This window comes from Zalophus californianus, chromosome 9 (genome assembly GCF_009762305.2).
Source record: "Zalophus californianus isolate mZalCal1 chromosome 9, mZalCal1.pri.v2, whole genome shotgun sequence".
Lineage (NCBI taxonomy): Eukaryota > Metazoa > Chordata > Mammalia > Carnivora > Otariidae > Zalophus > Zalophus californianus.
In genome coordinates, this window is record NC_045603.1 from 22,830,935 (window position 1) to 22,855,650 (window position 24,716).

Genomic DNA, 24,716 nt, shown 5'->3' on the forward strand with positions numbered 1-24,716 from the left:
TCCCCGCCCTCTAGCTGCCCGGCGATTCGCGCGCGCGGGGAAGCCACGATTTCCTCAAGTTTGCGGTTTTAATGGAAAGGGAAAGGAGGTTCGCCAGATGCCTCTGCTGGAGGAACTAGAGGGCGGGTGGCTGGGGGACGCTCTGAAGCAGTGAGAACGGCCGGCAGAAGAGGGGGCAAGTTTGTGGGCGGTGCCAAGTCCAGAAGGGGGCGCGGTCACCGCTGAGTCGTCCCGCGGAGGCTGAGGAGGCCCAGTCCCGACCCCCCAGGGTGAAGAAGGCGCCGGGGGCTTGTCGCGTCCTCAGACATGTCGGAGGTGAAGAGCCGGAAGAAGTCGGGACCCAGGGGAGCGCCCTCGGAGCCGGGGAAGCGGAGCGACGGCGGGAAGAGCCCCGAGGCCCGGGGCGGTGGAGGCGGGGGCTGGGCGGACCCCCGGACCGGCGTGAGCCTGCTGTCGCTGGGGACGTGCCTGGGCCTGGCGTGGTAAGTGGACGCGAGGCCGCCCGGGCCCTGTGTCCGGCCTCCCGCGGTCGCCCGGCTCTTCTCGGGGCCTCGCCCGGCTCGGCATCCCGCTAACCTCCCAACCCCAGACCTGCGGCTTCTGTTCCTCTGCCTCGACCCGGAAAAGGGAACTGCCCAACTTTTTCTTTTCGCTCTTTCTTACAACTCATTTTTCTTTTGTATTAGTAGTGTGCCCCGATCACTCAACTGGAGTTGAGACTCAGGCCTGGGAACGAGTCAGCCATTTCTTAAGAGATGCGGATCTGGCCAAACTTTATTAAGCGCCTGCTACACGTCCGAAGCTTTTCCGTTTTTGTAACCCACCATTTCCTGTCCGCTGCACATTTGCCATGGACACAGTTGCCCCACCCTCACCGCATAAATGCCTAATGGCAACGTTTGCAGTCTTTAAATAATTCAGTATGATCTCAGGGCAACAAACGTTAATGACAATATCAGAGTTTGGAGGATTTCTCGTATTTCCATCCTTGTTCATGCGTTATGAATTTAAAGTGTCTTCCTAAGTTAGATTGAATTTTAGTACTGTAAAATGACAAAAGTAGCATTTGTGTTCACCTAAAACTGAACATCTATAGTTTTTAAACCAAGGGGTTTTTTTAAAGATTTTATTTATTTAAGAGAGAGAATGAGAGAGAGAGCACGAGAGGGAAGAGGGTCAGAGGGAGAAGCAGACTCCCTGCTGAGCAGGGAGCCCGATGCGGGACTCGATCCCGGGACTCCAGGATCATGACCTGAGGCGAAGGCAGTCGCTTAACCAACTGAGCCACCCCCGCGCCCAATTTTTTTTTTTTAATCTTTTATTTATTTATTTGACAGAGAGAGACACAGCGAGAGAGGGAACACAAGCAGGGGGAGTGGGAGAGGGAGAAGCAGGCTTCCCGCCGAGCAGGGAGCCCGCCCGATGCGGGGCTCCATCCCAGGGCCCTGGGACCGTGACCTGAGCCGAAGGCAGATGCTTAACGACTAAGCCACCCAGGCAAGTTTTAAACCAAGCAAATAGAGATACATTGTTGTTATAGAAAAAAAAAATTAGTATTAGAAATAACCTTAAGGGGCGCCTGGGTGGCTCAGTCAGTCAAGCGTTTGCCTTCAGCTCAGGTCATGATCCTGGGGTCCTGGGATGGAGACCCGCATGGGCTCCCTGCTCCATCGCCCAGGTTGTGCTCTCGCTCGCGGGCTCGCTCTCTCTCTCAAAAATAAAATCTTTAAAAAAAGAAAGAAAGAAAAAAACCTTAAAACCAACTTAGTAATTTTGTTTTCCCCAGTCATTTTCTTTAGGAATAACCTATTTCATCTTAATAAGAAGACTGATGCTTTAAATTAGAATTTCCCTCCACTTTTCACCGATTTTTAAAGTATTTAGAAGATAGTTATTCATCTTCAAGAGTAATAGAGGAGGGACCCTAGACTTCATTTAATGTAGACCATTTTTGATTGTAATAAATTTTGAATTATACTCCACTGGTAACTCATCCTGAGTTGAAAGTAATAAAACATTTGTTACAATAAAGTAAATGTTATTCAATGTTCTCTTCCAGGGATGCCTGGGTGGCTCAGTAGTTAGGGATCTGCCTTTGGCTCAGGTCAGGATCTGGGATGGAGCCCTATGTCAGGCTCCCTGCTCAGCTGGGAGCCTGCTTCTCCTCCCTCTGTCTGCTGCTCCCCCTACTTGTGCTCTCTCTCTCTCTCTCTGTCAAATAAATAAAAATCTTTAAAAAATAAATGTTCTTTTCAAAAAAAAGATGTTCATGTTAGTAATATGGCATTTTGTTTATGTAATATTTTGATTTTGATCTTAAAAGAATAAATTTACCCTTTTTAATAAATTTACTCTTGTAAATAAACTGCTTTTATGTCTTAAAATGCACGACCTTCGTTAGGGAAATAAAAACCCTTTTATACTGAGAAGGTTATTCAGTAATAGAGCTAGTAGGCTAAAAGATACAGATCTTCCTTGACTTAGGATGGGGTTACTTCCCAGTAAACCCATTGTAAGCTGAAAATATCTTAAGTCAAAAATGCATTTAATACACCTCATCTAGCAATCATGGCTTAGCCTAACCTATCTTAAATGTGTTCAGAACACTTAACATTAGCAGACAGTTGAGCTAAGTCATCTAACAAGCCTATTTTACAAGAAAGTATTGAATATCTTACGTAATTTACTGAATACTGAAAGTAAAAAAAACAATGCTTGTATGGGTACAGATTGGTTATAAGTGAATCATGGTCACTTAATCGCAGGGAGCTGCTGCTGCAGGCACTGCCCAGCATCAGGGGAGAGGATCCGACCAAGGAGAGGATCAGGATCTCACTGCTACTCTAGGAAAAGGTCAAAATTCAAAGTACAGTTTCTGCTGTACTCCTATCACCTACATACCATCATAAAGTCAAAAATCTAAGTCAAACCGTAAGTTGGAGATCATCTGTATATGTTGCTTCTCTCTGGAACCTAGTAAACTGGTTTTAGTTATTAAACTTACTAATTCTCAATTATCCCAAGATTCATATTCATAAGAGATAAATTACATCACAGAATGTTCAGCTTTTCAATAATTTAGTTACTGTTCGGGGAAAACACTAATATAAATCTATAGGGGCGCCTGGGTGGTTGTCAGTTAAGCGTCCAACTCTTGATTTCAGCTTATGTCATGATCTCAGGGTTGTGGGATCAAGCCCCAAGTTGGGCTCTGAACTGGGCATGGAGTCTGCTTAAGATTCTGTCTGTCTCCCTCTCCTTCTGCCCTTCTCCCCTCTTCTGTCTCTCTAAAAAAAGAAATCTATAAAGGAAAACCTGAAAAGTAGACACTTTAGTGCAGGAATTAACCGAGTAAAGACACAAGTTACATTGAAAATTTTCACTAACCTCATTTTTCATCCTTTTTTGTTATTGTTTTTTTGTAAGTGAAGTTTTGTCTGAAAAACAGGGTTATGCTTTAAATGCTCTGACCTTTTTTTAAAGATTATTTATTTGAGAATGAGCGAGAGAGAGAGAGAGCGTGAGCACACAGAGGGAGAGGGAGAAGCAGGGAGACCGATGCAGAGCTAAATCCCAGGACCCTGAGATCATGACCTAGCCAAAAGCAGATGTAAGAGAGTTCTTCTCTTCCTGTAAGTGGACAGGCCTGGGGCTTCCATCAGGTGTAAGCAGGAGGAAAACCTGATCCTTATACCACTATAGGTTGCAACTAACTATAGAGGGATGGAAAAGCAGCTGCACAAAGCAGTCTAAAAGAAATGGCCAAGGTACTTAAAGAGAGTAACTGATGTGTGGTATCCTAACTGCATAAATTTGAACCTATTTAATCTCTACAACAACGCTATGAAGTATTATTATTCCCACTTTACAGATGAGGAAACTGTAGCAAAGATAAATAACTTGCCCAAGATGATTATACAGCTAGTAAATGGCAAAGCCAAAGTTGCTTAAGTTCCATACTCTTACCCAGTATGATACACTACCTCCATTTGATACTAGAATCTAAGAAGAGGCCAAAACCCTAGAAACAAAAATCCCTAGTTCAGAACTATTTATCATCCTTTTCTAACTAGAAACTATAGTCTGCTAAGACCCTGTCTGTCTCATCTAAACTGAGGAAGACCGGGAATAAGGGGGCCTTTAACTTCTGTTAGAATATGCCTCTGATTGGTTAAGCATCTAACTTTTTTATTTTTAGATTTTATTTACTTATTTGTCAGAGAGAGGGAACACAAGCAGGGAGAACAGCAGGCAGAGGGAGAAGCAGGCTCCCCGCTGAGCAAGGAGCCCGATGCGGGACTTGATCCCAGGACCCTGGGATCATGACCTGAGCTGAAGGCAGATGCTTAACCGACTGAGCCACTGAGGCACCCCACATCTGACTTTTAATCTCAGCTCTGGTCTCAATCTCAGAGTTGTGAGTTTAGGCCCCATGTTGGGCTCCATGCTGGTTGTGGAGCCTACTTAAAAAAAAATGTGTGTGTGTGTGTATATATATATATACATACATATCTCTTAACTCATAAAAAGGGAACAAAGCACTTTGGACACTAACCTGGATGCCAGTTTCAAAAATTTAGTTTTTCAGGAATGAAGTTACCTTCTGTCAACATTGACTTCTAGAAAATCATCATCTTCCTTAATGTTAATGGAGTTAATATTTACAAATCATTTTAGAATAGTGCCTGGCACATCTAAGTGAAAAATAAAATGAATGTATTTTAATTCAGCACATACAAACTGCTTTTCATTTTTTTCATTACTAGCACAGAATCAACTTTATGCTTGTTTTTTATTTTTTTAAGATTTTATTTTATTTTTTTTTAAGATTTTTATTTATTTATTTGACAGAGAGAGGAAGCACAAGCAGGCAGAGAGAGAGGGAGAGGGAAGGGGAGAATCAGGCTCCCCACTGAGCAGAGAGCCTGACCACGTAGGGCTCTATCTCAGAACCCTGGGATCATGACTTGAGCCGAAGGCAGACGCTTAACCAACTAAGCCACTCAGGCACCTCTATGCTTGTTTTTTCTTATATATTTTTCTTATTATTCATATGTAGTAATGGTGAATCTTTTTTTTTATTTTGTTGAGAAGTTAACCATGAAAAAAACCTACAAATTATCATCAAAGATGATATTTGCACTAGCATGACATAGTTTTCCTCAAGGTCAAGGTTTTGCTTACTATTTGAATTTTGAAGAGAAGTCCAGAAATAGACATTAAAATATTTAATAAAATGGAAAGTGCTATAATGTGTTATAGTAGTGGATCAACCTTTACAAAAAGACTCTTATAATAACAGTTTTATGCTGAATAAACATTCCGATCTACAGGATAAATCCCAGAGGTAACACTGGAGTAATGAGTGATAAAACTAATCTCTGAAATTAGACTTATTTCTTTAGGGGTTCTACATCCTTGGTCTCTGTCTGATGATCTCAGATAAGCCTATATCTGAAAAGAATCTCCTAAAATCCAAGAATGAAACAGCCAATATAAAAAAGAATTAAGTCTAGCCCTCCTCCCCCTGCCCCTCTGTGTCTTCTCTGCACTGGGAGCAGCTCTCCAGCCACAGCCCCTCATCCCCTGAAAATGTACGCCTGTGCAAAGTTCGTCTCCACCCCGTTCTTGGTCAGGAGCACCTCTCAGCTGTTGAGCCAATCACTGTCTGCAGTGGTGCTAAAACCACCAGAGACACTGACAGATGAGGTACCTTATAAGAGCCTCAGCAGCTTGGCAGCCCCACGTCCCCCAACCTCACGTTCCTAACCGCAGCTTCCAAACCAGCGCCATTTCAAGGGACATCGACACAGCAGCCAATTTCATTGGGGCTGGGGCTGCCACGGTAGGGGTGGCTGGCTCTGGGGCTGGAATTGGGACTGTGTTTGGGAGCCTCATCATTGGTTATGCCAGGAATCCCTCTCTGAAGCAGCAGCTCTTCTCCTACGCCATTTTGGGCTTTGCCCTCTCGGAGGCCATGGGGCTCTTTTGCCTGATGGTGGCCTTTCTCATCCTCTTCGCCATGTTAAGGAGCCGTCTCCACCTCCCATAGGTCTTTCTCCCGTGTCTTGTCTGCCCTGTATGTTCCTTTTTCCTATACCTCCCCAGGCAGCCTGGGGAAAGTGGTTGGCTCAGGGTTTGACAGAGGGAAGACAAATAAATATTGTATTATTAAAAAAAAAAAAAAAGAATTAAGTCTATGCATTCATCTTTGAAAATTAGAATAATGGCATTTTCTAATAACCAGAAATGTTATTTAAAAGTCATATTAGCACATAGGAGAAAAGTCAATCTATGCTAGTTACGTAACCTGGGCTTACTTAATTCACTGTTATCTCATAGGACAGACACTAGCCATCATCAAAAGAAACTTATTTATGGGGCACCTGGGTGACTCAGTTGTTTAGGTTTCTGATTCTTGATTTCAGCTCAGGTCATGATCTCAGGGTCATGGGATCGAGCCCCATGTTGGGCTTCACGCTCAGCTAGGAGTCTGCTTCTCCCTCTCTCTCTGATCCTTCCCCCACTCAGGCCCTCTATCTCCAAAATAAATACATAAAATATTTTTTAAAAAAACTTATTTTATCCGGGGCACCTGGGTGGTTCAGACGGTTGGGTGCCTGCCTTCGGCTCGGGTCATGATCCCAGGGTTCTGGGGTCGAGCCCCACATTGGGCTTATGCTCAGCGGGGAGCCTGCTTCTCCTCTCCCTCTGCCTGCTGCTTCCCCTGCTTGTAAACTCTCTCTCTGTCAAAAATAAAATCTTAAAAAAAAAAACTTATTTTATCCAATATTGTAAACATTCAAAAAGCAAAAAGTCCTTTTTAGTTTTGGACAGTTTTATAGCAAGTTAACCTATTAACATTTATGAATTTGAAGCATCATTTGCAATGATACACAAAGCTTAGAAGTCTTTCATTTCTCCTTTGAGTTTTGCAATCTTTAAATGTGTGCCTTTCAGTGGAAGTCAGTTTCATAAAACACTATCAATTAGTGCTTCTCAGCTTGACTGAGTACTCAGATAATCTGAGGAGCTTTTAAGATTTCCAATATGCAAATCACATCCTAAGCCACATAAGTCAGAATTTCTCTGGGTGGGACCCAGGCACTAGACTTTTTAAAAGCAGACAAGTGACTCCAATATGCAGCAAAGCTTTTGAACCACTGGTCTATGTACTATGATTTAAGCACTCTCTTCTTAGGGTTCTGCCCCACCACTTTTTGATGACTCAATAAATACACGAAGAATTTCAACTGCTGCTTTTTCTGAGCCCAAAGAATTGAGTCAAAAGTAGATGAACCGGGTGCCTGGGTGGCTCGTCGGTTAAGCGTCTGCCTTCGGCTCAGGGTCCTGAGATAGAGTCCCACATCAGGCTCCCCGCTCAGCGGGGAGTCTGCTTCTCCCTCTGCCCGCCGCTCCCCCTGCTTGTGCTCTCTCTCTCTGTGTCAAATAAATAAATAAAATCTTAAAAAAAAAAAAAGTAGATGAACCAAGGGGCACCTGGGTGGCTCAGTTAAGCGTCTGCTTTCAGCTCGGATTGTGATCCCAGGGTCCTGGGATGGAGCCCCATGTCAGGCTCCTGGCTCAGCAGGGAGTCTGCTTCTCCCTCTGCCTCTGCCTTTGCCTCTCCTCCCTGCTCATGCTCTCTCTGTCTCTCAAATAAATAAATAAAATTTTTTTAAAAAGTAGATGAACCAAAATGGTATTAGATCCAAAGCATTTCTTTTGCATTTGCTTATCTCATGTCCTATACAAACAAAAGTCTATTTATTGTTTTTAAGATTGGGATAACTTTTTTATGCTTCTACAACCTTTACTACTTATCAGATGAAGAATATACTCCAATTTTAGAGTGGCATCTAAAGTACACCTATATGAAAAAAATAAAGTACACCCATATGACTCGTATATTGAGTATAACCAGTTGTAGAGATTATACAGCCTGCATTGCATATGTGTTCTATTGCCACTTTGACAATGACTCCTGTTTTCATAGTTTTGACTTGTTATTTTTCAGCTTCTAGTCATCATCTCTCTCTTCCATTCCACTGCTTTATTTCTCTCCTACATTTTAATTTAAAAATACTTTTTTATATAGGTAACTCTTGCTTCTGCATTTCAGTATGAAAACACTTATTTTCTAGATATTGCCCAAATATGGCCTTGAGAAAAATAGTAGAGATCCCATATCTTATTCTAGATAACTCGTCATTTCTTCCTCCAAAATATTTCTTGTGCATACAACTATCACACCATCTCACTCACTGGACTGGGACTTGAACAGGATAGAGTTTCACTTTCTATTAATTTGTTGAAATAAACTACTAAAAGCTGTCACCACTCATACCAGAATTTATGTTATCCTTATCAAAATTATAAAATGTTCCTTTAAAATTCAAACTTAAATGGATGTGAATTAGGAGGTAGTGATTTTTTTTTTTCTTTCCAGGTTTGTATTTCAGCAGTCGGAGAAGTTTGCAAAGGTGGAAAGCCAATACCAGTTACTGAAAATAGAAACCAACAAGTTCCAAGGACTTCAAAGTAAAATCATTTTAATTTCAGAAAAGGTAATTAATTATTAATTGGCTTATTTGGGTAGATTTTCCCATTTTTCTTCCCTACTACCACCCTTCTACCCCAGTTCATAACTTCCTTTTTCCTGCCTGTTAGACGATTACTGTTTTAACTCTCACTGGTTTTTGTACATTTCTCCCTTCAGTCCAATTTAGACTTAGATTATTTTGAAAAGACAGGGTTGTTTTAATATAGCAAATGTTACTGTTTATAATGATATGGCCCCAATTTTCTATTTAAATATCAAATGTCTAGAGCACTAAAAATATGATTGGTCTTTACATATAAAATTAGAATAAAAACAGCACTTGCTGGGCAAAGACTATCAGGTTTTTTTTTTTTCTTTACTTTCTAGTTGGTAAATTTGTATACTTCTGCATATAAGAATGACTAACCTAAAAATAAATACTGGTTTTATAGCCAAATGAAAATTAAAATCCATGTGTATGTTGTGTTTCTTCAAGCTGCAAATGCAGATGCATTATTACTGGAATTCTTAGAAATGTGAGACAAATTTTTAACTACCATGCTTCTTGGGAGAGGTCAGCTGCAATCAATAAGGCATCATGCAGGAATTGTCTGGCTACCAGAAACCAAGCTATCATTGGGAAACATGCCTTCTTTGTTCATTTATTCATTCACTAAACATTTACTCATGTCATAAGGTAGACAAAGATTTGTGCTCGGCACCAAGGTGAGCAAGGATTTTCAAAAACAGGAAAATTAAATAGAGGGTCTGAGTTCCTGTGGCCTCATGCAGAGAATTAGTATATAATCAATCCCCCAGAAGAGAAAAGCCATAGATGAAAATTATGCATCCCTCACACGTGCCAGGGGATTCCACAGAGGGTGAGCCCAGGGGCCTTGGGAAGAAGCTACATAATGCTGCATAATGGTATTTTGACGTAGGGCTCAAGTTGGAATCTGGTTGTACTCGTTAGGGGCTCCTCTAATCAGAGGGAACAGAGTTATAGAAAAATAAATCCCAGGAGATAGAAACTCCATGTACTTAAAAGCTATTGAAAATAAATTTTGAAGAAAGACGTCCTTTTTATTTTTTTTTATTTTTTTAAAGATTTTGTTTATTTGTTTGAGAGAGAATGAGAGATAGAGAGCACGAGAGGGAAGAGGGTCAGCGGGAGAAGCAGACTCCCTGCTGAGCAGGGAGCCCGATGCGGGACTCCATCCCAGGACTCCAGGATCATGACCTGAGCTGAAGGCAGTCGCTTAACCAACTGAGCCACCCAGGCGCCCGAAAGACGTCCTTTTTAAATGAAAAATTTGGTGGCAATTAAAATGCTTTTTGAGGCAGATTTTTAAAATATCATCATTATCCAAGAAATATTTAGTCTTTGCAAAGCTCTTTCTCTCCCAGTCTTCCCTAGGATTAATTCAACAATAGCTGCCCTTTCGCAAAGCTGGTCCTAAAGGTCAGCATAATCAGTAGGAGGAGAAAACAACTAGATGTGGGCTCTCATCACACCTGTGTGAACTTGAAAAAATCACTTTAACTTCTCTTAGCCTCTATTTCATCATTTATTAAGTGAGAATAACAAGATTTTTATAAGGCTCAGATGTGATACAATATATATGCAAACTTTTTGAAAACTTTAAACAGAAATAAATTCAAGGTATTAAGCTCTTTTTAAAAAAAATGAAAAAAACTATTAGGATATATTGACAGCCCTTAAATGCAAATTATTGTAGCATACTAGTCACTATATATTTTCAGATTCAGTCTTGAGACCTTTACTATTTTGAAAAGTTGATCTTATATTTGGGGTCTACTGGGGTATACTGCCTCCAGATTACAGTGATGCTCTGGTGAACAGCCTAAACAGGAAATTACCTTAGATGAAGATAAGCTTACCTCTTCAAAAAGCTGATAATAAGACAATTAAACTTAACAGTATTACTGATGTACAAATATTTCTCAGAATTGATTTCTGAAGGATCTTGTATAATAGCTATATGTGTACATTAAAGATAATTTTTTTAAAGATTTGATTTTTAAGTAATCTCTACAGCCAATGTGGGGCTTGAACTTACAGCCCCAAAGATGAAGAGTTCCATGCTCTATCGACTGAGCCAGCCAGGCACCCCTAAAAATAATTTTTAAATAAGGTTTCACAGTGACTTTTTATATTGGTCAGTACTGTTACACATTGTTTCTATCACCTGGGATTGCTTCAGGTCTTGGTTGGGGTGGGCCCAGAAGATTAAGGCCATTCTTCTTCCTAAATGTCAACAAACATGTTTTTTATACCCTAAGATATGGGAGCTACAAAAAGGCATAAGACATGGTCTCTTCCCCTAAGGAATTTAGAATCTCTCATAGCCTCACCTGACTAGTAACATCAGTCTGTTCAAGAGTCAGATTTCAGAGTCACTTCTAAGCCTTTCCTCATTCTGCTCCAGACTAATGATCTCTCCTCAGAGCATCCATTTTCTGCATACTAATTCTATCATGACACAAATAGTAAATTTGTGAATTTTTGTTGTTATTAATTTGCCTCCTTTTCTGCTCTTTAAGCCAACATTCTGTCTTTATATCCTTAGTGCCTAATAATGAAACAGGATAATCAATAAATCTTAGTGGGACTCCAGAATATGTAATGTAAAAGATCCAAAATGCTGTCTCCTCTGTCGAATTATGAAGCCAGGAACTATATTATGTCTCTGTTTTCATATCTAGTGGCTAGCACAAGGTCTGGCACAGAGTGAACACTCAAAACTTCTCTAATTTTGTGTGCTGAGTGCCAAATAGGTGTCAAATACACAACACGATAGGTGCTCCAGGAGTTTGGGCTATGGAAGAATGCTGCATTGAGGAGCTGAGATCTGTTCTGAGCCTTGAAGGAAAGACAGAACTGAGCTAAGCAACAAGGAAAAAATAGCATATACAGAGATAAATTTGGGACTTTATCCCAGAAGTATTAGGAAACATCGTGGGTTTTTTAATGTCATACCATGATGTGCATAGCAGTTTTTAAAAGCTTCATCTGGCTGTAGTGTGGTAGGATGATTTAGAAAAGAAGCAGATATTAGATAATACTTCTAGAATATTTTCCTTGATCCTTGAAGTCTGGTTTGGGTGCCCCATGTAAGTGCTTCCATAGCTCTTCCCCATCATAACACATGTAGACTTGGCTTTCTCCCCAGTTAAACTAAACTGCTTAAGGGCAGAGGCAGAACCATGTCTTGTACAGTATTATGCCTTCAACACAATGCTGCAAACATTTAATAAGTTAACGATCATTCTAGGCCTTCCTGTAGTCTCTGAGGCTGTTACCTGTGTGTGAGTATAAGCTAAAAGAGGTCCACAGCCTCCTGTATTCTGGACACATATGAGGAAATGTCAGGAGCTTACCACAATTTACAGATACTTAGCACATGTTACTATTTGATGTGAGTTGCCTCACTAAACTGGACTTTTATTCATTTCTGCCTTTGTTATGTCTGTAAGATCTGATTCTGGTACCTTATCTGTAAGAGGTTAGTCAAGAAATTTTCAGGTAGAAACTCTTCCAGAATCAGAGAATTTAGGAAACTTAACAAATTTTATTAACTCAGTTATAGTTTCTAAAAAAGCCACGTAACTATAAGATTGACAACTAAGTTGCTTTCCATTGGAGTAAGAAAAGAAGGAAATGTGATATACTTCAGACTTCTTTAACATTATTTCTCTTTTGAATGTTTCTCCATGAAAATGTACAAATATTTAGGTTTATAAATTCAGGTGTGTGTTTTTCTCCCATAGTGCTAATCTATTATATTTGTTTTAAAATCTGTTAAAACAACTTTAAATCTGTTAAAACAACTAAAGTCATGAATGTTTTTGTCATTATGGTTCTGATATACTTGGATATTTTAGACATCTTCAGAATTTGAACTGGGCCTGTGCTTATTAAAATGTATTTCCCTAATATAAAAGTTATTAAGGGTGGCTCAGTTGGTTAAGTGTCTGACTCCTGATTTTGGCTCAGGTCATGATCTCAGGGTAATGAGATCAAGCCCCATGTCAGGCTCCACACCCAGCGTGGACTCTCTCTCTCCCTCTCCCTTTGCCCCCTCTCCCCTTGCTCGCTCATGCTCTCTCTCTCTCTTAAAAAAAAAAAAAAAAAACTTATTAAGTAGCCTTGGGAATTGTTTTGTGTTACAAATGCAGCTTGAGTCTACTGAAAGTATCCTGCAGGAAGCTACATCATCCATGTCTTTGGTGACCCAGTTTGAGCAAGAAGTATCCAACCTCCAAAGTATTATGCGTGACATCCAAAATAGTGAAGAGTTGCTCACCCAAAAGATGCAAAGTCTTAATGAGAAATTCCAGAATGTTTCAGATTTCTGGAAAAGAAGCCTAGAAGAAATGAATGTTAATACAGACATTTTCAAATCAGAATCAAAACACATACATTCTCAAGTTACTGTCCAAATTAACTCAGCTGAACAAGAAATAAAATTGCTCACTGAAAGGCTAAAAGATTTGGAAGAAAGCACATTAAGAAATATTAGAACAGTAAAAAGACAAGAAGAAGAGGATCTTCTACGAGTAGAGGAGCAGCTTGGCTCTGATACAAAAGCAGTTGAAAAGCTAGAAGAAGAACAGCATGCTCTCTTTGCCAGAGATGAAGACCTGACTAATAAACTTTCCAACTACGAACCCAAAGTTGAAGAATGCAAGACACATTTGCCAACAATTGAGAGTGCTATTCGCTCTGTTCTCAGAGTCTCTCAGGACCTGATAGGGACAGAAAAAAAAATGGAAGACTTAACTACTCAGATGTTTAATATGGAAGATGATATGCTGAAAGCGGTATCTGAAATAATGGAGATGCAGAAAACCCTTGAAGGAATTCAGTATGATAATAGCATATTAAAGATGCAAAATGAACTGGATGTTCTGAAAGGAAAAGTTCATGATTTTATGGTATATTCAAGTACAAGAGAAAAGGGCACTTTAGAAGAATATAATCTAGAAAATAAAGGAATTGATAGTGACTTTTAAATGCACCACATTTATTCTGATGACCATATTGTATATATAAATTTATTAGTTCCATGTTTTTGTGTTATTTTGATATGCCTCACTTTATCCTACATTACTAGCAAGTAAGTGACATATCTACACACATGGATTATCCAGATAATGAAAGCTTATCTGTTTAAGCAATAAAATTTATTTCCTTTTAGGCATTTTAAATAGAAATATTTCCAAAATATATCCCCACCTTTTTAAAGCAATATACTTAATATTTTAAATGTTTTTTCTAAAAAGTAATAGACATTATTATGAATTTCACCTATTATATTGGACCCAAATATATTAACACCTCTACAAGCTATTGAGGAGGGTTTCCCTTCTCACAAAATGACCCTAGTTTGCTATTTTTTCAAACCTTATGTCTATTTCTTATACGTTTTCTGTCACCTAAAGATGTGACCTATTGGCCCATTACTGTCAGGTTGGTTGGTAGGTACTGTGCCTGCCTAACCAGTTCTGCACTTCCTTTGTAATTTACTGCAGGCTAAGATCCAGACCACCAAGTTCATAGGAATTTTGTCTAAAATGAAAAATAACATTACCAAAGGAAAGCATGAGGTGCTTTGCTGTGAATCAATACGTACTTTTTGAAAACTGTGGAGCCTGGGAAACATTTTTACTTTTTATTAAGGTTCTAAAGTGTATTACAGATAAACTTGTAAGAATTTTTAAATGAGTAAATATGGGTGTGCCTGACTCTTGATTTCGCAGTCATGAGTTTGAGCCCCATGTTGAGCATAGAGATTACTTTAAACATTTTTTTAATTAAAAAAAAGGACTAAATATGTTCTTATTGAAAGTTTTACCTATGAATTGTGTATGAAGTATGGACTTTTGGAATATCTTTGTATACCTGGGCTTTTTTTTTAAAGGTTCTAACTGTGTTACAGACTCTTGAGTTTGCTAGATACATGATCCCTAGATAAATTATTCTACCTACGTAAAAAAATACCAATACACCTGTGGCCTATTTCAAAGAGGAAAAAGCAGCATATTGAAAAATTATGATAACTATGGTAATTAAACATATGTCATTGTTTTTAAAGAGTTCCCAAACTAATTACCCAGCCAAATTTGTTTTACATGATGATTTGATTTTACTCTAAGTCATATAATGGAGTCATAAGGAATAAGATGTGGACATACTGAGATGTGATTAAGGGGAGATCTAGTCAGATTTTTCCAATAATGATAATTGGAAATGTGCAGCGTCGAGAAACATGTAAGACTTTTATTGGTAACTGATGTATCAAGAGTGTCCAAACTTGGTGTTGAAAACTGAGTCAACTGCATATGGAAGTACTGTTCCTACTTGTATCTTCTTGCCAATAACCAACTGTAGTCCCAGTTTTATAATGTAATATCAGTGGAATTAAACACAAAGAACTTGAAAGCAGTCAATTGTAGTCAGGTAGTTTTATTATGTAAATTTGCACATTTTTTGAAAAATCCCAAACAAGTTCTAGTTTTGGGTTAGGAGGGCCTCTGGTAGACAGCCATGGGTAATAAAAATAAGCCTGAAAGAATGCCACTATTAAAGAGCATATCATTAATTTCTGGAATCTTAACATTAAATTCCTTGACGTCTGAATTCTAAGTTCTTGTCTGTGTGCACTGACAAAATTGTATTTGTTTGTCTTTGTTTTAATGCTAATAAAATAGATTCTAAAGTTCACTAGAACTTTGTTGTTTCAACCTCCATCCCGTCTTGGCAGATGTGATCTCTCGTAGTTTGTTTGTTTGGCCTATCACCAGATTTGATACAACATTATTATTGACTTGTATATACCATAGTAGTCGCTACAGAAAATAAATGGAAACCAGGTGACCACTGTGTTCTATAGTGACAGTTACAAGGGAAACAAAAACTACCCTTCTACAAGAATTTCATGAGAAAACTATTGTGTGTATGTATATATACATATTATATACATGTGTATATGTACATTTTCCTTTACTCAGAGGTTTTCCTATGAAAAATTGTCAGTAGACAGATTTAGATGTACCTAATTTGTCTTCCTCTCTTTCTTACATTCATTTATATAATACAGATAATTGAAATTTCAAAAACTTCCCTGTGTATCAAGTATTAAATTACATTGTTAGTCTTTCCTTTAAGGAAGATTACCGTATTCTAAGACACATTTTTGTATCTTTGTAATTGATAATATATCAATTATTTTCTGATAGAGTACTACTGGCTCCATATTTTAAATTTAGTATAAATAAGTCACTTTTACAAAATAAACACCTAATTTTTTTTAACTTTTGGATGCAAAGTTTAAAAATATATTTATAGTAATATTTCCTTAAATTTTGCCTAATGATTAGAAGCTGTTGACTAAGTGTATTCTTATATTTTATAATGAAAAATGTTGATTTATTAGCCTTATGGTTTCATAGAAAACTAGTAAGATACAAAGTTAATGGCATCATTTTTAATCTCAACCTGATTACATACCTTTCTATGAATCCATAATCTTGATCAAAGTTTAATATGATGTCATTAATGATGATAATAAAAAAATTTTCAAAAAATGATGCTGCAACTTCACCAAGCACATGAAAAAATATTCATTTCTCTATATACTTATGTGCACAGTTAGCAAAAGCTCTGCAAATTTACCCAGCATCTGTTTTTTTCAGTTCAGCTATGAACTATTAATTTAATACAAATTGAAATGCTCCATCCCAGCTTTCACAGCAAGGGAGGAGAGAATTAGCATTGGAGCCTATTATGTGTGAAACATTGCTAGGAAGTCTACATTCATCATCATCACAGTAACAGCTCTGTGTATTGAGTACCTACAATGACCTGTAGGATCCCTGCTTCACACTACAACTTTGCTAGCCATGACACCCATTTTAAAAATGAGGAAATTGAGGCTTAGCAAGGTTAGGAAACTTGCAGTCACACTGCTATGTCTGTCCAACTCCAGAGGCCACTGACCTCCCCACTATACAATGCAATCTGCTACTATTCAACTAGGGGGAGAAAAATCACAAGAAATCCACCATCAATAGAACCATCTTGAGCATTAAAAAAACTGTAATTCAGCCAAATGTGTCCACTACCATGTTACCATTAAACGAGACAGTAAGTCACCCAAAAGTTGTAACTATGACCTAAAATTATTTGGGCCTTGGGCATAAGAAGGAACCAATAAATGTTTAGGGAATGGTGGGAAAGCAGTGGTGGAGAAAGCCTTGGACCAGAATCTTCTAATCTAGGCTTTGCCACTATGTGTTCTTGGGCATTTTATCTTGGGGCTCAGTTTTTTAATTTGTAAAATGAGGAAATTGTATCAAAAACTCTCTAAGACCCATTCTGGCTTTATGTGGTTTTTAATTTCAGAGATTAATAAAATTTCCAGGTCCTTTAGTTACAAAGATCAAAGAACCTTTAGCAAAGTTTTTGGACCCAGAAATCATTCCCTTGAACCATGTTGTTCTACTTGTAGACCCAGCAATATTTAATATTATAGGATAGTATCTAGCTTAGTACCTTGTGTATATGATAGGAATTTAGTAAAAATCTTTTGAGCTATTGGTGGACTCTCCAAAACTTCTGTCCATTCTAGGCAAATAGTTTAAACAAGCCCTAAGTAATTTTTAAAAATAATTCCGTGAGGGGCGCCTGGGTGGCTCAGTCAGTTAAACATCTGCCTTCAGCTCAGGTCGTGATCCCAGGGTCCTGAGATTGAGCCCCACTTTGGGCTCCCTGCTCAGCAGGGAGCTTGCTTGCTTCTCCCTCTCCCTCTGCTGCACCCCCTGCTGTGCTCTCTCTCTCTTTGTCAAATAAATAAAATCTTTTTTAGGGGTGCCTGGGTGGCTCAGTTGTTAAGCATCTGCCTTCAGGTTGTGTCATGATCCCAGGGGCCTGGGATCGAGCCCCACATCGGGCTCCCTGCTCGGTGGGAAGCTTGCTTCTCCCTCTCCCACTCCCCCTGCCTGTGTTCCTGCTCTCATTCTCTCTGTCAAATAAATAAATAAAATTTAAATAAATAAATAAATAAATATTTTTAAAAAAATAGTATTTCCATGAAACAATTTCAAGACTATTCCTACACTATATTCATAAATATTTTAGTAAAGATCAATACAAGTTCATGATAAATTGCTTTTAAGCTACCAAGTAAAACAGAGCCTTACTAGCTGTTTCTTAATGATCTGATCCTTCTAAGAATAAAGTAAGTTCTTTCTGAGGAGTCTTAACTGTGTAATACTGTTAGGCTACATTTATTCTACCAGAGTAGATCCATTAATAAACAATAACCTAATAGTGAATTAGATGAAATAAGCAATCTACTTCCTTCACCCTTTGGAGTCTCTGTTTCAGCAAATACACTTGCAAAACCTTTCCCTTAAAAATAAAATATACTTTTGCAATCACTACTTGATTTCCTTCCTGTTTGTGGTTACTCTTTTTTTCTTTAGATTTTATTTATTTATTGCGTGCATGCTAGTGGGGGAGGGGTAGAGAAAGAGGGATAAGCAGACTTCCAGCTGAGCGGGTAGCCCCGCTGTAGGGCTTGATCCCAGGACCCATGACCTGACCTGATCCGAAGTCAGAAACTTAACCAAGTGAGCCACCCAGGCACCCCTGTGGTTACTCTTTAATGTCATACCCATAATAACATTTTAACAGTCTAACTTCTCTACCAAAAAACATTTGGGGCCACCCCCCCACCAATAATTAATGTAGCATAAACCTGAGAAGAAAAATCCTAAAATATATTTTGGAATCAAATATATATAATGGGGAAAGAGAGGGAATTACTACTTTGAGATAACTGTTCTGCTTCATTTCAGCTTGTCATTTTTTTGCAGCTATATTGTTACTCCTTTTTGAAGCTGCCATTAAAATAATGTTCTGAACATACTAAATTTTTATTTGCATTATATAAAACCATGTTAATGTTATCAAAATAATCTCAAAAGATTAGCTGAATAAACCAGGCAAATGCAATTTTATAACAGTAATTCATAAAAAACATTGAAATACACAATTATTTTGGAAATAAAACTTGATGTCTTTAGATGAAATTGTAGATCTTATTTTGTAAAACTGGTTTTCAGCCTGCATATTAATTCCTTGTTTTCTGATTTTATTTATTCATTTTTTAAGATTTATTTATTTGAGAAATAGAGAGTATCAGTGGGGGGAGGGGCAAAGGGAATAGGAGAAAGAATCCTTAAGCAGACTCCCCGCTGAGCACAGAGCCCAACTCTGGGGCTCAATCCCAGGACCCAGAGATCATGACCCGAGCCAAAATCAAGAGTTGGACACTTAACTGACTGAGCCACCCAGGTGCCCATTTGTTTTCTTATTTCAAATAATCTATTTATTAACATTTTCTTTCCCAAACTAAACTACAAACTCCTTAAAAGCAGAGACTGTTCTTGATCATACTAGCACATACAGGCCCAGTAAACATTGTTGGATCCAATTAGTTGCTTGGGGTTTTTTAAAAACAAAATTTTGTGTTTTTTTAATTCATGTATTATTAACACACCATGTTATATTAGTTTCAGGTGTACAATATAATTATTCAACAGTTCTATGCATTACTCAGTGCTCATCATGATTAATCCCCTTCCCCTGTTTCACCCATCCCACCCCCCCTCCCCCACCCACCCACCGCCCCTCTGGCAACCACCAGTTTGTTCTCTATATTTAAGAGTTTGGTTCTTTGTCTCTCTTTTTTTTCTCTTTGTCTTGTTTCTTAAATTCCACATATGAGTGAAATCATATGGTATTTGTCTTTCTCTGACTTATTTCACTTAGTTTTATATCCTCTTGATATATCCTTATAAACAGAGGATCCAACTAGTTTTGATTATTAGTACACAGTTATAGACAATCTCCACTTTAAAACAGTGCTTTCCAGGGTTCCTGGGTGACGTAGTTGGTTAAGCATCTGACTCTTGGTTTTCGGCTCAGGTCATGATCTCAGGGGTGTGGGATCAAGCCCTGCTTCCTGCTCTGCACTCAGTGGAGTCTGCTTAAGACTCTTTCTTCCTGGGCACCTGGGTGGCTCAGTTGGTTAAGCGACTGCCTTCGGCTCAGGTCATGATCCTGGAGTCCCGGGATCGAGTCCCACGTCGGGCTCCCTGCTCAGCAGGGAGTCTGCTTCTCCCTCTGACCCTCTTCCCTCTCGTGCTCTCTATCTCTCATTCTCTCTCTCTCAAATAAATAAGTAAATAATCTTTAAAAAAAAAAAAAAGACTCTTTCTTCCTCTCCCTCTGCCATCCTCCCCCCTCTAAAATAAATAAATAGGGGCACCTGGGTGGCTCAGATGGTTAAGCCTCTGCCTTTGGCTCAGGTCCTGATCCCAGGGTCCTGGGATCGAGCCCCACAGTCAGGGTCCTGGCCCAGCAGGGAGCCTGCTTCTCCCTCTCTCTCTGTCTCTCCCCCTGCTCATGCTCTCTCTCCGTATCTGTGTCTCAAATGAATAAATAAAATCTTAAAGAAAAAATAAATAAAATCTTTAAAATAAATAAATAAATAATAAAACAATGCTTTCCTGAAAAATGAGTTGAAAGTTAAATGTGTGAAAGTCATATGACTGAGTTACACATTATGAAGCAGACCCGCTCTTTCGGTGTAATCACTATGTATATCCGTCTTTCGACATAGGCTTTGACAATATATTTTACATATGTCCTTTAATTTTTTTTCCTCCATAGCTGAGCGCACAATCCACAGTCTTCAGTTAATCTTCTGATTGAAGTTTACTAGTTTTACCTGACAATTCCTGTTATAATTTTCAGTTTTGTATTATGAGATTATATCTCATATATATATACTATTATCACTATAATCCACACTTTAATTTTTTTCCTTTCCCTCTTAATTTTATTGACTGATGACACAATGCAATAAAATTTCAAATATTCGGGAGGAGGAATTAAGATAGCGGAGTAGTAGGGGGACCCTATGCTTACTTCATCCCTGGAATACAGCCAGATGAATATCAAGTCATTCTGAATGCTGAGAGAACAAACTGCACATCTAGAGGGAGGAAAATGCCCACGTTGTGAAGGTTAACTAGAATTTAAATAAAAACTTGCAAAAAATTTTAAGTATTCAAAAACAAAATATTCAACTTCTCTGACACTGCTATTTAGACACACACATGTGCACACAAACATTACCACAAACAATGAAAATAACTTGAAATACTGTCAGGTAGTTGTGTGGCTCAAAATGTTCATCAACTAGGGGTTGGATGGGAAGAGGAAAAAAATGTTCATCAACTAATGTATCCAGGTTAAACCAAAATGACAATTTACAGGTGGATGGTAAGGAAGGAGGATGGCATGGAAATATACAAAAAGTTGAGAACCACTTGTATTTGGAATCATAAGATTTTAGAATTTTGAAGATAGCTTTTTTTTTGTTGATTGTTTTGTTTTTTACATATCTATCTTCTCTACTAAACTACTAAACTGAATTGAGGTCACCCCCCAAGCTGTACTCATCTTTATATCCCTAACACTTGGTATGCCTAACATAGTAGGAACTTAAGAATCAGTTAATTGAGTTTTTCGGGGTCTCATGGAGAAATACACAGGGGCACCTGGCTGGCTCAGTCGGTAGAGCATGCAACTCTTGATCTCTGTGTTATAAATTCAAATCCCACATTAGGTGTGGAGATTACTTAAAGATAAAATCTTTAAAAGTAATAGGACAATAAAGCGTATACACATGGAGTCTTGAACATTGGCCCCTTCATTCTAGCACTAGAAATATCTACAAACTTGTGTTTCAAAAATTATGTTGCCTTGTTTGACCCCCACAAATCTACCAAAGCTCATCTAGAGAAGCCTCCCTCCTCTCTTCTCCAGCAAGAAAAACTACCTCACTGTCTCTCATTTAGCTCATTTTGCCCCTGTACAGAGGACTGATAGTATAAAAATAGCTGAAAAATGCTCTTTCCAGTGACATTTTATGAAATGTCCTTCATGTTTTCCTTCTTAATCATTAGTCACTTGATACATCTTTTACCATGTTTTCCAGAATGGTAAAGTTATAGTTCAAAATTCAACTTGAATTTATATATTAAGCTGTTAATCAATTTAATTATTATGGTGTTATATTTTCTTATAGTGTCAGAAGTCTGAAACTATCATGGAACAGTGGAAGTCTTTTCAAATAATTGCTCATCTAAAGCGTCTACAGGAGGAAATTTATGAGGTGAAAACTTGGTCCAACAGGATAATTGAAAAACAGAATATATTGAACAACAATTTGACAGCTCTTTCTCAAGATGTGACAAAAGTAGATCAAAGTACAACTTCTATGGCAAAAGATGTTGGTCTTAAGATTACAACTGTAAAAACAGATATACGACGTATTTCAGGTTTAGTAACTGATGTAACATCATTGACAGATTCTGCGCAAGAATTAGAAAATAAAATAGAAAAAGTAGAAAAAGATACAGTAAAAAACATAGGTGATCTTCTCTCAAGTAGCATTGACCGAACAGCAATGCTCCGAAAGACAGCATCTGAAAATTCACAAAGAATTAACTCTGTTAAGAAGATACTTTCAGAGCTAAAGAATGATTTCAACAAGCACACAGATAGGTTTTTAAGCTTAGAAAGTGACAGAGCTAAAGTTATGAAGACAGTGACTTTTGCAAATGATCTAAAACCAAAGGTGTATAATCTAAAGAAGGACTTTTCCCGTTTGGAACCATTGGTAAATGATTTAACGCTACGCATTGGGAGATTGGTTACTGACTTACTACAAAGAGAGAAAGAAATTGCTTTCTTAAATGAAAAAATATCTAATTTAACAATAGTCCAAGCTGAGATTAAGGATATGAAAGATGAAATTACACACATTTCAGATATGAATTAGTTTGAAATTATTTAGATGAGACTGAAATAACTTTTTTAGTAACATGACCTCTGTCGTGTTATAAAAAAACTGACAACTCAGAAATAATGAAATTTTGGAGCAAATGTCATTTTGTTTTTGGTTTGTGAAACTGAATAAAGGAAACCTCATTTAAATGGAGTTCCAAGGCCAGAAGGGGGAGTTCTCATGCCAAGTTGCAGCCCTTGGCCAAACAGGAAGAAGCCTATGCTTTACTACGGAAGCAGGGGGAAGATTTTCTCCTAGACACAGCAGCCCAGCCAGTGAGACACTGTCACAACTCAATCAGTGAGAAGCCACCACACTGCAAACTCCCAGTTCACTCCAATGGACTTTTTGTTTATAATAGCCCCTCCCAACTGCTCCCTTTCCTCTATGAAAAAGCATTCCTCTCCTTTGTTCTCTGGACTTGGCTACGGTTTTGCCATAGCTTGCATGTCCTGAATTGGGATTCTCTGTTATTCCTGAATAAACCCATTTTGCTGGTGAAATAACTGGCTGTTTTATTTTTAAGGTTAACATTCTATTCTGAACAGTAAAAACAAAATATTTTAAAGGGTTGAGCAGTTGATTTTTCAAAAAAATATGCTAAAACATATACTTGCAATTTTATATAGCAAGAACCCTATGCATTCCCCTGATACACACTCTTACACACACACACACACACACGCACATGCACGCATTCAGACAAGTGGGGAAAAGCAGGATCCGCCAGTCTACCACTGGGAAATCTAGATGGGGCAGGATCTGAACCCCACTTGCCCTCGTGGACTGCCAGGGAACATAGTACATAGGATTGGAGCCCAAACTAGAGAACTATCCATTAGGATCAGGGCTGTAGCGTTCACCATACATTTAGAGGAAGGGAAACTAGAAAGGTCACAGCCAGGGAGCTGCAGGAAAAGAATCATGTAAGATTTCCTGGGTCTTTCATGGCTTTAGGAAACAGGTAAAGATGACCTAAAATAGAGTAGGGAAGTGGTAGCCAGAGCAAGGTTTGAGGGAGAGGAATCATAAATTGCAGGGGACTTGCCAAGCCTCAGATGGAGACTGCCCTAAAGCAACACAGCTCATGTGTGGTGATGATGTGACCAGAGCAGCCTAAGCAGAGAAGGAAGTTCTAACATTTAAAACAGCATTATATAATTCTACGTATATGAAATTCTAGAAAATGCAAACTATAAAGGCAGAAAACAGATCAGTGGTTGCCTAGGGATGGCAAGAGGAACAGACTATAAAGAGGCACAAAGAAATCTCGAGGGGTGAAGGGTATTTATTATCTTAGGATGGTGGTTTCACATGTATCAAAATTCTTTGAATGTGTATAATTTATTCCACGTCAAATATTCCTCAATAAAGTTGTAAAATAAAGTACAATGATCCTTAAAAAAACCACACAGCATTAGTCCCAGTTTCCTATGCCTAGCATGAAGGGTATCCAGATGCACAGAACGAGTCAGAGTATGTAGCTAACTTCCATGACAAAAAGCCCAAGGCTCCGGGATGAGCCATTCCAGAACACTTTGAAGTGACTAGCTCTGCTTGATTCATCTGATTTAATATAGTAGAAACAACATGAGATTTTGAAATCAGAGATATCTGGGGTCCAATCCTGGCTTGGTGACCACAGAGTTCTGTGGACTCAGAAAATTTAGTGCATATAAACTTTAATTTATTCATCTGTAAGTAAGGACAATAATATCTGCCTTACAGGAAGGACTGCTGTGAATATTACCATTAACATATCCAAAGTGTCTTTGCACATAAGGACAAAGCCATTAACTAATATAACAAAAGTTACATAGTATGGGACTGTGTTTTTGTAAATAGCTCTATACCCCACACGGGCAGTGTCACCATAGCACATCCTAATATGGTATCTCATGTTCATAATGATACCAAATTAAATGTAAATTACGTTCCATGTAATCTTTTTAATAAGACAGTATTTTAGACATGAAAAATATTTAAAAAGAAATTTTTCAGCACTTCAAAATATAAATTCAGCTATGTGAAAATTCATTTATGAGTAATGTTTCTATCCTATCAGTGCCAAATAAATGAAGCACTTATCTTATTTGGTGCCAGTTCTATTATTTTTGAAATAATGACTCACCAATCTGTAATTTGGGAGCCAGCCTGAGCAGGACTTTCTTGAAGGAGCCTTGAAATCAATCTGGAACGTCACTAGGCTTCCAGTCATGTTCTTG

General features: G+C 38.4%; 1 protein-coding gene and 1 pseudogene across 2 annotated transcripts; both read left to right on the forward strand.

The window, feature by feature from the left end:
* Positions 1–18: 18 nt before the first annotated feature.
* LOC113921410 (IKBKB interacting protein) lies at positions 19–22,994 on the forward strand. Of its 2 annotated transcripts, none has more exons than XM_027591979.2 (3): positions 19–482; positions 8,450–8,567; positions 21,730–22,994. In XM_027591979.2, the coding sequence occupies exons 1-3, from the start codon at positions 307–309 to the stop codon at positions 22,483–22,485; spliced, it is 1,050 nt and encodes a 349-aa protein (XP_027447780.2). In that variant the 5' UTR covers positions 19–306; the 3' UTR covers positions 22,486–22,994. The 2 variants fall into 2 exon arrangements, with proteins under 2 accessions (XP_027447780.2, XP_027447779.1); XM_027591978.2 differs by lacking the exon at positions 21,730–22,994 and adding an exon at positions 12,743–15,293.
* LOC113921412 lies at positions 5,523–6,062 on the forward strand (annotated as a pseudogene).
* Positions 22,995–24,716: the final 1,722 nt, after the last annotated feature.